The 12,474-nt window shown below is 41.3% G+C and overlaps 1 protein-coding gene across 7 annotated transcripts in view; it reads left to right on the top strand.

The window, feature by feature from the left end:
- Nucleotides 1-12,474, top strand: part of FYN (FYN proto-oncogene, Src family tyrosine kinase) — a 211,075-nt gene that overhangs the window by 165,886 nt on the left and 32,715 nt on the right. For 6 of the 7 annotated variants that reach the window (XM_081828828.1, XM_081828826.1, XM_081828824.1 and 3 more), the window contains 6 exons: nt 565-663; nt 3,406-3,509; nt 4,459-4,608; nt 7,266-7,430; nt 10,405-10,584; nt 12,318-12,394. In XM_081828828.1, coding sequence (XP_081684954.1) covers nt 565-663; nt 3,406-3,509; nt 4,459-4,608; nt 7,266-7,430; nt 10,405-10,584; nt 12,318-12,394 — 775 coding nt within the window. Of the gene's footprint in view, nt 1-564; nt 664-3,405; nt 3,510-4,458; nt 4,609-7,265; nt 7,431-7,851; nt 8,008-10,404; nt 10,585-12,317; nt 12,395-12,474 lie in introns of all 7 variants that reach the window. The other variant, XM_081828830.1, reaches the window with a different exon arrangement.

Genomic DNA, 12,474 nt, shown 5'->3' with positions numbered 1-12,474 from the left:
ACAGGGTTTTTCTAAAGTAGCCTGAGGCCGGGTTCCCTTCCCCCTCTGCCCGAGTTGGGGACACTTACCAAGCAAAACGCCCCTCCACCTCAAGAAAGCTCTCTCATGGCCAGGGTCCTACATTTTTTTTTTTTTTAAAGATTTTATTTATTTATTTGAGAGAGAGAGAATGAGAGACAGAGAGCATGAGAGGGAGGAGGGTCAGAGGGAGAAGCAGACTCCCCGCCGAGCAGGGAGCCTGATGCAGGACTCGATCCCGGGACTCCAGGATCATGACCCGAGCCGAAGGCAGTCACTTAACCAACTGAGCCACCCAGGCGCCCCCAGGGTCCTACATTATTAATTTGCAAATAAAATAAGAAATGAGAGGCAGCACGGGATTCAAGTCACAGTTGACTCAGATTGTAGCCATGTGACCCTTACAAAGGGCTATGTTGGAGTTTGGAGAAATCAGGCAGTGGAATGACTAGGAGATGGTCTTATACTCATACAGCATTGAGTCTGTAACTGCAGAACATTGAAATGGTCAACACATTCACTTCCTTTTCTCTTTGTTCTCTGCAGGGAAGGAGATTGGTGGGAAGCCCGCTCCTTGACAACTGGAGAGACTGGTTACATTCCCAGCAATTATGTGGCTCCAGTTGACTCTATCCAGGCAGAAGAGTATGTTTTGTTTTGTTGTTTTCACTCAACTACTTGCTTTTAAAAGTTAGCTGTCACAATAAAATGCCATTAACTTTGTGCTGGAGGGAGAAGAAATTCACTAGAGTGATTTCAGGGTTGAGAGAATGTGGTGATGCCCTTTTTCCCCAGGCATCGTGCTGTGGTTTTTGCCATATCTATGTAACACTTGTACTATTATTAACTTAATACTTTTCTTTACACCTGCTTTTTAAAAACATACTTATTTCAAAAGGGAACTTTATATCAGAACCCTAATGAAAACCCAGTATTACTTGCCATAGATAGAAACTGATCAGGAAAATGTGATGAAGTTCTGGCCAGAGCATATATTATTACTGTGAACCCAAAGTTCTAAGCCTATAGTCTGCTGAAAAAAAAAAGGAGAGAGAGGGAGGGAGAAAGAATGGGAGTAGGGAGGGAAAGAGAATGGTGGGAGGGGCCAAGGGGGCAAATAATTATTAAACATCAGCTTGACGTTTTCTTTCTCAGTGTAATCAGAAATATTAAGGGGGTACTGAAGACATACCTTCCATGCCCCACATAGAAGTATCTCACATACGGCATGTTCCACAACTCGGGAAATCCTCTGATGCATTTCAGATGCTCCTTTCCTTTGAGTTGGGGTCTTGGTTGGTTTCTTTGATAGTAAATTGTGACTAGCAGTTAGTTGGACCAAGGATTTCACTTGGTACCAGTTTGGGAAGATGGTCAGTAGGCTGAGGGGATTCTAGAACGGACAGCTACCATTCCTTCTCCTCACCTGTGGAGATTCATGGGCACTTCCAAAAGGGAGAACTATCAGAGTGGTTTGTGTGAGGGCCCTCATTTCTGAACTAAGGGAAAGAAAACTGGCCCATGACTCCCTGACTTGGGGACCTGTCCTCCTCCCTGACACCCTGGGGATCTGCCTCTTCTGGTAGTCTTGCCTTACCAGTAAGGGAGTCAAGGAAAGTCAGACACGAGGCCCAACCTTTGGCTCCGATATTGCATTTTGCCCTGGATTTGCTTAAGCACGGCAAGGAGGATTAGACAGCACACCCCAGCCAAATCCCCAACTGGATCACCGTCTTGCTTTAATTCCTTTATATTTGCTCTAAGAAGATCGCTTTTGTTCCCCACTCTCAAATACTCAGTGCTTCTGCACTCCTTTTTTCTCCTAGTGAGTGTGTTTTATCATCAGAGAATAAAGGAATTTGTATTGAATTTTTATTTTATGGCAGATTTGCAAACATCTTTGTGTTCTTTCAGAATAAAAGGTACCACTAAAATGTGGCATTATTTTGATTTAACTGGGAACCTACAACTATATATTTAAGTTATATATATGTATAATGTAATAAATTTTTTAAATAATTTGTTTTTAAAGAATAAATTAGCGTTTTAAGAAGATAACGCATATGGTTTTACATAGGCAATTAATTTTTTAATTATCTGAAAATGCTATTGTTTTAGTTCCATCCATTGTTCTAACAGCTCTTTTTTCACCACTGTTCGCATTTATACTGCATTTTCATTGGGTGACTGATGCAAACCCAGAAAGTCATTTCTCATAAATAATTGTTGTGATTCTCTTTCTACCGCCTAGTGCTAAATTAGGATCATTACACAGTCCGGTGCCTTTAAAAGTCACTGAGGAGCTCGCTTGCAGCGTATCTTTTCTTATCTTCAGTGAGGCTCTTTCATTCACAAAAGAATTTGACAGTGAACACATAATAGCTATGTTCAAGTATAATGAATTAAAATTTCACTTTAGAAACTGAATCCTTTCACAGCTGAATATTCTAAAATTGTTTCTGGGCACAGATTCCGATGGGGTGCTCCTGAATTCTGCCTTGGATTCAGCACCTCGTGCAGAGACGTTAGCTAATTGCCGGGCCATGGTTAGGGCTGGAGAGTGGAAGGGAAGAGAAAAGATAAAGAGCAGAGGTTGTGAGGTGACTGGATGTGATGCCTTCTCACATGGCACCAGAGTGTCGTCACAAGGAGGATAGGAAACGTCTGCAACGCCAGTCATTTTGAAGGACGTGCTCGTTGACTGCGCCTAGTGACCTGTCCCTGCAGCTGTGCCGAGCGCACGTGCGCAGATGCGCACCCATCTGCTAAGGCAGCGCCTTTCATTTACCCAGGTCCTCACACCTGCTGGCCAGGAAGAGCATGGAGGCAAGCATCCAAGGGCAGCAGTCATCTCAATTCGGGGTAGTCTTGACAATTTTTTTCAAAGTTGCTATAGGTACAAAGTTACTGAAAATATCATGTCTTTGTTCTTTATCCATTCTGACTCTTTTTTTTAATGCTTGATTAATGATCTTTATATAGACTAAGGCTGTGTTTCATTATTTCCCAGGGGTTGTAATTATGCTCAGAAATCCCAGGGTCTTGTAGATGGGCATGGGAAGGGTCTCCTGCAGTTGCCATTTCAAAACAAGGTCTTAGATTTCTCTTTTTGTGAATGCAGGTGGCAGTTTTAACAGAAACCGGTTCTTGTCACCTCTGGAAGGGAAGGGAAATCGCCTACAATTCAAATCTGATTTTTTTTTTCTTCAAAGAGTGAAAGAGATGGAGTAGGGATGGAATCAGGAGCAGACTGAAAGGGAACTAGATGAGGCTAGGAAGACACGTACAGGGAAAGGCTACGGATATGATCAGGGGTGAGGAGGATGGCTATTACATTTTTGTAAATGACCCTTACAAAAGGCTTCCTTCCCTTGATCTCATTTAAAGGTGGTACTTTGGAAAACTTGGCCGAAAAGATGCTGAGCGACAGCTTTTGTCCTTTGGAAACCCGAGAGGTACCTTTCTTATCCGTGAAAGTGAAACCACCAAAGGTAAGATAAGGAGTTGAAGAACTTGGTTGTCATTCAGATCTGTGGATTAGTCAGAGGGGATGAAAGGCTTATCTCCAATGTACAAGGATTTTTAAATGGCACATATCCTCCCCACCTTGTGAGCAGAGTCCTATTTTCAGTTTTCCCTCCAGGCTCTAGAGTCCGAAAGGACTACAGAGGCTCAGAATCAAGCCTTCCTCCGGAAACAGGGGCCAGGCAGCTTCATTCCTGCAGGCAAGCAAGTTCATAGAATTTGCAGCCCGTCTTTAGAATTAGGACTTTCTACAACTTTTGGTTGCTCAGGCACCACTCCTACAGGTTGTTTTTGCATTCCTTTTGTTTTATGGAAACTGAGGACTGCTTTTCCTCCAGCCACTGGCCTTTCATTATTTAATTCATTATTCACATCTGAGAGCCCACAAGAGAAGCTGGGCCGAGGGAAAGGAGCAGCCGTGGCCTTCTAGCTCCGTCTACCAGGCGTGGTGATTTGCTCCTGAGACGGTGTTGCCAAGTAGAAACTGGAGGCTCCCTTCTAGAGAAACAGTCCTTACACTTGTTTCACACACACAGCCACTGCCCCTGCAACGCTCCATGGCCGGGAAGCTGAGGAGAGCGACCCCAGCGCGTTTCTTTTCATCCGCCCCCAGAGGACTTGGGTCTATACCGTATTGGGCAACACAGGGGTACTGAAGAGAGTATCGTAGGAAAAAATCCAGGAGGCTTTCATTCTCAAGGATAAAATCACTTAATTGCTAATACCTTCTGACATTTCAAGAAAGAGGTGTTTTCTTCTGTTACTGAGTGGAAGTGTGTGCGCGCGCAGATGCACGCATGCGTGGCTGTGCGTCCTCTTCATAATTATTAATCGGAATACTCAAGTAAATGAGACCCAAAAAACAAATGAGCTCTCCAAATGATTGGAGCTGCTAACGCTTTGCCTATTTACCAGGTGCCTATTCACTGTCAATCCGAGATTGGGATGATATGAAAGGAGACCACGTCAAACATTATAAAATTCGCAAACTTGACAATGGTGGATACTATATTACCACCCGGGCCCAGTTTGAAACACTTCAGCAGCTTGTACAACATTACTCAGGTAACCCTAATTCTAACTAACTACTAACCACTGGTACCCTGGAGGGAATGGGTAGGCACTGGGGGCGTGGGGGGGTGGGAGGGCTGCGGGGGGGGCGGGGCGCGGGGCGCGGAATACAAACATATATGAAGTCAGCAGTGACGGTTTTCTTTGCCGGTCACACAAGGTGGGGCTTGGCTGAATAGGTTCTATTGATGTCTTTCTACCAGAGTTATTATTCGTTCCATACGTTTGCCAAAAGACTCTATATAAACATTCTAGTTCCCAGGTACAAAGCAGTAAGTTAAATTGTAAATGTTGTCATCTTTTCCCCTGGGGTCTGTAATCAGAAACCGTGACAGGAGAAGGAGCCGTGTCTGGGAGGGAGCTCACGGGGGCTCCTGCTGGGGGCCCCCAGTTCACACTCAGCACTCACAGGAGTGGCTGCGCATACTTTTCATTCCCATGATCAGATGAATTTTGCAATCCATTTATCATGTTCTACTTCCCTACCCATCTAGTTTCCTAACTAGATGTAGACTATGTGACCCATAGCTCCTAGCTCGGTTACAGCTATTGTATTAAACTTAGAAACAGTCAGTAGATCAGTCTCTGTCCTAACCCCCAATGTCACGGTTAGTGTGTTGTTCCTAGAAATATATACTTACTAGGTGTTTAGGTATACAGTCTCTACATTTTAGTAAAGGATGTGGTCTTATATACAGGTGTCAAAATAATCATTTTCTTTCCAAGATTAGCAAGAGTATCCCACTATATAACATATACACACAGGTGGATTTTTATATAGATACATATGTACAGATATAGATCTATGTTCCATTAAACCCAGTAGTTTTTTTGTGATCTGTATATGTGTGTGTATACATATATATACACACATATACATATATATGTGCATACCCACATACACATATTTTATATTGTTCTTCAGGACAATAACAAAACCCCAAAATAGCACATGACTTGACCTCAACTATTGCTCTATGTACATTTGTTTAAAAAAAATGTGTGTATAATTTTTAGCACCAAAAAAAGCAATCTTTTGAAAATGGCAATAAGAAATGCCTATCGATTGATCCTGGGCACTAATGAAAAAGTGAAAAAATTAACAACACTTGGAGTACTCATTGATTAGGGAGTTGGGTAGCTTTAGGTTTACATGGATTCTAATGAAATACTTAGTAGAAATGAAGCAGACTATCTCCCTGAGCTTAAGCAACATCCCCAAAATGCCTGCATGTGTAAGGATTTTTCAAATGCCAAAATATATTTCATTATAGCCAAACATCAGCAGGATCTCCAGGGTTTGGATCATTTGAAAATATTGTGTTGGAAAGGGCACGTTAATAACATCGTAAAGCTGGAAGGAGAGGAGGGATATGAAGAGCAATAGATGTTTTTTCATCTTAAAAAAAAAAAATCCATCTCAAGGTAGATTTGTTTTTATATTGGCTTTTGCTCTTCCCTCTTTCTCTCTCCCACACAACAAAGTGCCTTTGAAATATTGACACATAAATAATTTCCTGCCTAAACATCTCAGAACCTGACTCTACCAAAAAGAAAGGAGTAAAAAGTAACTTAGAACTGGTTCCCAGAGAAAAGACAACAACACTACATATGATTTCCCGGGATCTGAAGGGCCCCCAGTGGGGTGTGGTGGGGCGGGGCTCTGTCCACCTCACAAGCCAGGCTCTCTCCAGCCTTTGTCACTGCCCTGATTCCTCGTGCTTTGTTACCTTTTCTTACCTGACAGATGTTTCACTTGGCATTCAGGCAATTCCCCCCCCCCCCCTTCACCACTGCTAGATTCTAAAAGGTATATTCTTAAAAAAAAAAGAGAGAGAGAGAGAGAAGAAAAAATTCCAAATAACCCAATAGTGATAACTTTTTTCCTTTGTCTTTTTCATAGTAGATAGAGTGCTTTCACATCCTTGAGTTTCTGCAGATTTCAGTTTCCTTTCTTTCTGCTTTGAAACCAGATTTCTAAAGTATACATTGGAGACTGTTATAAAGATTTTTTTTTAATGGAAAATATCAAAGAAGCGAGAGTATATGACTGGTAGAATAGAGTCAGTTAAAATGCCAAAGAAATCCTAGAGAAATGTGACCTCTTTTTTCCCCTGCCAGGTATAATCTTCAGTCTTACTAGTTTATAACAGTCTAACATTCTATGGAAAAAAATCCTGTACTGAAGTTACAATTTTAAATATATTTAAAGCAAAGAAAGTCCCTAAACCCTTGATATTAGAGAGGGAGGGGACAGTCGTGCTGACATTCTGTAGTCCAAAGGTACCTTTTGAAATCAGTGGAGGTATTTTAGGGTTCCAGAGACATGATCCTAACATATTGGGCGGAAAATGTTTTTCTTCCTTAGTGAGTATAGAAACCAAAACAGCCGTACCTGTACCCGTATATTTGTGTAGCCTATATTATACCTGGAGGCACGGAGCAGTTCACATCTGAAATGTCCTCTGTCCTACCTCCAAGGAACATGTTTCAATGTGTGGTGTCTAATCTTCCAAGATATGTGCAGTTCTCTGCCGATGTAGCACTGTTTTGAGCAACGCTGTGCGCTCGCTGGGTTTGTGCGACTCTAAGTGTTGTCTCACGTGTTCTGCTTTTCTCTCCCTCTCCTGCTGCTGTCCCCACTCCATCAGAGAGAGCCGCAGGTCTCTGCTGCCGCCTAGTAGTTCCCTGTCATAAAGGGATGCCAAGGCTTACCGATCTGTCTGTCAAAACCAAAGATGTCTGGGAAATCCCTCGAGAATCCCTGCAGTTGATCAAGAGACTGGGAAATGGGCAGTTTGGGGAAGTATGGATGGGTATGCTGAGACTCAATTTTTCTATTACTAGCTCTCTCGTTTGGGAAGTCCCAAACATCAAAGATGGAAGGTGAAAAATAAAGACTTTATGACCCAGAAGAAGGTTTAAATTATTAATAGTGGGGAATTATACATTTGATTTGGATTTCAAAATTCTGGAATTTCCAAAAGAGAGATAGTGGTCAAGATTGGCAGATGGCTCAAATTATGCTATGATATGAGTTTCAATTCATAAGACAGAAAATAGTACAAGGAATGTTCCAGCCTGCACAAATGCCTTGCCTTTCATTTTCAAGTGCAGATGTTTGCCCAGTGAAATCAGTGTCTCCTTAAAGGGGAAGTCACCTTCCATCTTTCCTAGTGCATGCATAATTATGGATTATAAGGACTGTGTTTTCTTTATTAATTCCCTTTCCTGTAGAGAAAGCTGATGGTTTATGTTTTAACTTAACTCTGATTGCATCGAGTTGTACCCCACAAACTTCTGGATTGGCTAAAGATGCTTGGGAAGTTGCACGTGATTCATTGTTTCTGGAGAAGAAGCTGGGTCAGGGGTGTTTCGCTGAAGTGTGGCTTGGTAAGGCAGAGGGCACATTTCATTTTGGCTGCATTTCAAAGCCAATTAAAAAGACAGTTTGGGGCAAAAATACCCACACAGTTATTGGGACCAAGACATCTAACCTGGGTAGCTAGCTAGGCGCAGGACATCCAGATTTTGAGAACATGGCGATACTTTGCTGTACTTTTCCATCCTTCTTCATATGGTTAATGAAGGCAGGCTCACACAGAACAAGAAACCAATACAATAAGAATCCGTTGTTTCCTCTTCCTAAGGCCTAGGAAGGTAAGATATTATAGATGGGTTACTATAGGGAAAGACCATGTGCTCAATGGGCCTGGGTTTGAATCTTTACTAGCTGATTAACATGGGCAAGGAGCTAATTTAACCTCTTTGAGCCTTAGTTCCCTCATCTGTAAAATTGGAATGATACCTACTTTATAAGATTGAGGATTACATAGGACAATATACTTAGAGTCCCTGTGCATAGTAGATGCTCAGTAGACACTCCTTTTTCTCTTAATTTGGTTGTCATGTCGTTGATAAGGCTAACTGCACTGGGCCCCTCCCACTGCTTTTATAACACCCTTTGGGTCAGTTGCAGCTTTGCTTAGAGAAAATCCATGATTTTGGCCCCACCCAAACACATCTGTCAGTGAGACAGATGTTGGTGCTTATGGAATCCTCCTTCTTTCCTTCTTAGATTCAATTAAAAACAATAAAGATAGGTACTGTTGGTATGTGTAGTTGTAGGCGTTAGGGGTGGTCAGCATTAAAAGATTTAACACAGTTAAAGCACTTGGAACAGAACCTGGCAAGGAATAAGTATTACATAGATAGAGATATAGCAATAAGGTTAGAGATAGACACTCAGACATATACATTTATATGTGTATGTGTAAGCTACTATATAGTGAGTATATATAAATATCTTTATGGCCTTCCTCTCCCTCATTCACCCAATTTATAATTGAAGTTGTGGATGCCAAGGATTTTAATTCAATCACCTATACAGTCAGGAAGAATCAGACATTATACAAAAATTTCTTTTCAAACTTTATAATTATCAACTTTAAATCATTATGCCATATTATTAAGAATTTGTTTCCCACTGAACATAAAACATCATGTTATGGTAGTTCAGGATCAGGATGGAATGCCAGTGAGACTAACTGGGTTGTTATTAGAGAAGAAAATCTCTATTTAAAATTTTGGGATGCTAACAGTACTTAAATAGCAAAGACCACTTACAGATTGTCAGATTTTTCCATTTATGTTTAGTGGTCAGATATTTTATAAAGTTTGAATTAACTCTTCTTTAAGCCACTGTTCTTTCATAACTTAGATTTTTATAGGTTGCATTTTGTAATTATATGAACCATGTCTTGAACAGGGTGACAAAAGTTTACAGAATTTTTTAATTCTAAAATCAATTATATTAAATATAAAAATCTTAATTTAAACCAGTTTTCTTTTCTAAATAAAAAAGGCATAATCTAACTTAGCAGATTTTTCTGTTTCCCTTAGAGTTTTAAGTCAAAGTCATAAGACTAATAATGGAATACACATTGAACCTAGATTTTTTTTTTCTTAATCTTGGGGCTGAAAGAGATTCAAAAGATAATCCAGTTCCATTCCTATATTTTACAGATGAGGCAACCAATGATCATAAACCAGGCCTGTCTCTGTACCTACTCGATTTTAACATGTTATGCCTAAATATTTCTGTTCCCTCTTAGCTGCTGTTTAATTTTTTCACTCTTAACTGATAGAAGCTATTGTTCTTGTGGCTGATCATCAGTAAACCTGAGGAATTTTCCTTACCTGGTTGAAGTATGGGGCAAGTAGACCATGAGCTTCTTGCCAATGCTCATCAGCATACTTGTAATCTTACTTATATATCAGCTGTTCAAGGACTCAGTCAAGTAGCCCATCCACTGCAAACAGTTAAAGTCTAGAAGTAATCTCCAGACATCCTCAGTGTGTTGCCATGTTTTTTTAAATGATGGAACTTAATCGAGTTTCTTCCATGCTGACTCTGCTACCTAAGGGACGGCTATGGGATGGCCTGGCCTGTGCTAACCTTTGGACTTTCATCCTTGTAAAGAAGTATCCAGAGCTTTTGGTACCAATTTGTAATCACATGGGTGAGCACCAGAAAAGGAAAGTGGCACATATCAAAATAAAAGTTACAAGAATTATAAACCATAATATAGTGATAAGGAAACACATTTTTCCTATTGAAAATATTTGACAGAGTCCTTACATTTGATTGTCCTTGTTCAACAAAAAAAAAGATACTAAGTTTTTCTAAGTTAAACTCTAACTTTATGCAAGTAGCTATTGATTTAAAAGCTTTTTTTTTCCCATCAAAAGAGGATCTTGATTTGACTTAATATTGTGTGATGTGTGCAGGTACCTGGAATGGAAACACAAAAGTAGCCATAAAGACTCTTAAACCAGGCACAATGTCCCCGGAGTCATTCCTTGAGGAGGCACAGATCATGAAGAAGTTGAAACATGACAAGTTGGTCCAGCTCTACGCGGTGGTGTCTGAGGAGCCTATCTACATTGTCACTGAGTACATGAATAAAGGTTGGGCCCCACCTCACAGTTGACCCACAGGGTTGTTTTCAGGAGGGAAATGGCAGTGCTTGCTTGCTTTTTTCCTAATTTCTGCATGAGTCAAGGATTCCCATTGGGAAGCACAAATTGTGTGCTCATTAATGAGAACATTTTTAAAAAAGACCATGACCTTGAGCTTGCCGCCCAGATCCTTATGAAATGCAACACCTTCTGCACGTTGCATGTGTCAGGAGTCCCAGCTCCTGGCCATAATGAAAGCATTCATTTTTAATATCAGGGGTGGTGTGGAGAGCTATGATCATTTGCTATCATTTCAAATGCCATGGGCTAAATTTCCTTTTTCAGGGTTGAACAGTTAATATCAGACACAGGTCTCTGGGCTCAGTTTAGTCTCCATCTTCTCAGCACCTTTGTTTTTCCAGCTCTCTTCTTAAACATCAGATGAAGAAAGACATGCTTTTAAAGAGCACATTTTTTTAAGATTGATTTATTTATTTGAGAGAGAGAGTACAAGTTGGAGGGGCCGAGGGAGAAGGAGAGAGAGTCTCGAGCAGACTCCACGCTGAATGCAGAGCCTGATGCAGGGCTCAATCTCACGACCCTGAGATCATGACCTGAGCTGAAACCAAGAGTTGGACGCTCTACTGACTGTGCTACCCAGGCATCCCAAAGAGCACATTTTATTCTCATTCTCTCTCTTTCTAATCAAAGCATTATTGCCAGGAGTAAGGCCAGAGATCACTTTGTTTTGGAAAAATAGACAAAGCAAACAAGAAACAACTTTAAAAGGCACCAGAGGACACCCGTGTAATTTTTCCTTTCCACGTACTTTCTTTTTAAATCTATTTGGAATTCTTTTTTTCCTGGCAGGCTCTTTGTCCTTTGTATCCAGGGTTATATGGTAAATAACTTTGTGATTAAAGCATGAAAGCAATCACTAATGACCATTGTGAGCCTCCAGCCTCTGCTCATGATTGTTTCAGCTCTGGTGTCGGTCCTGAGCTCCTGAGGCTGGGTTGTCCCAGTGACTCTGAAGCTTCAGCTATTTATTTCAGATATCCTTAAGGTCTGGCGGGTGCTGATCTAGCAGGCGGAGCTACCTGCCCCACTCTATATTCCTCGAATATTCTTTCCTTGATTTAAAATCTATAAATAAGCGAGGCCAGTGATTCTCAAACTTTGCCAGGTGTCAGAATCACTCAGGGGGCTTCTTACAATACAGGTTTCTGGGCCCAGCCTCCAGAGTGTCTGATTCTGATTCTGATTCTTGGGTAGAACCCAAGAGTTTGCATTTCTAACAAATTCCCTGAGGGATGCTATCCCTGCTGGTCCCAGGAACACACTTCCGGAACCACGCGGCTGGGCAGCATCTTCCCCGCGTCACTCCTCCGTATGGGGCTGCTGGGGGATGAGGCTGAAATGGTGCAGCTCCCCACGTGTCCCCACGTGTCCTTCTTTGTGACATACAGGGAATCACATCCCATGTATTGCGACTTTATCAAACCTTTGCTGTCCTTAGAAATGGAGTCGCCATTGTTTGTTTCTGAAAGATAAAACTGCTGCCTCTCAATGCACAGTTTTTTCTACCCTCCTTTTTTTTTTTTTGTATAAATCTTTTCTTCACTGATGGCATTATTCATTCAATCACCTCATTACTTCTAATAAGAAAACCAAATACAGCCCTTTGTCAGGCATTTTTATCTTTCAGAGTAAATTGAAATGGTTTTATGTTTTGTTCACAGGAAGTCTACTTGATTTCTTAAAAGATGGGGAAGGAAGAGCTCTGAAATTACCAAACCTTGTGGATATGGCAGCACAGGTAGGCCACATGGCCCTTTGACTCCCGCCTCAGGTTTAGCGACGTGTAAGTACATCGAGTCATGGTGTGACATGTGTCCT

Source organism: Leptonychotes weddellii, chromosome 8 (assembly GCF_054177405.1).
Source record: "Leptonychotes weddellii isolate Sample4059 chromosome 8, ASM5417740v2, whole genome shotgun sequence".
Taxonomy (NCBI): domain Eukaryota; kingdom Metazoa; phylum Chordata; class Mammalia; order Carnivora; family Phocidae; genus Leptonychotes; species Leptonychotes weddellii.
This window is presented reverse-complemented; position numbering and strand designations above follow the sequence as displayed.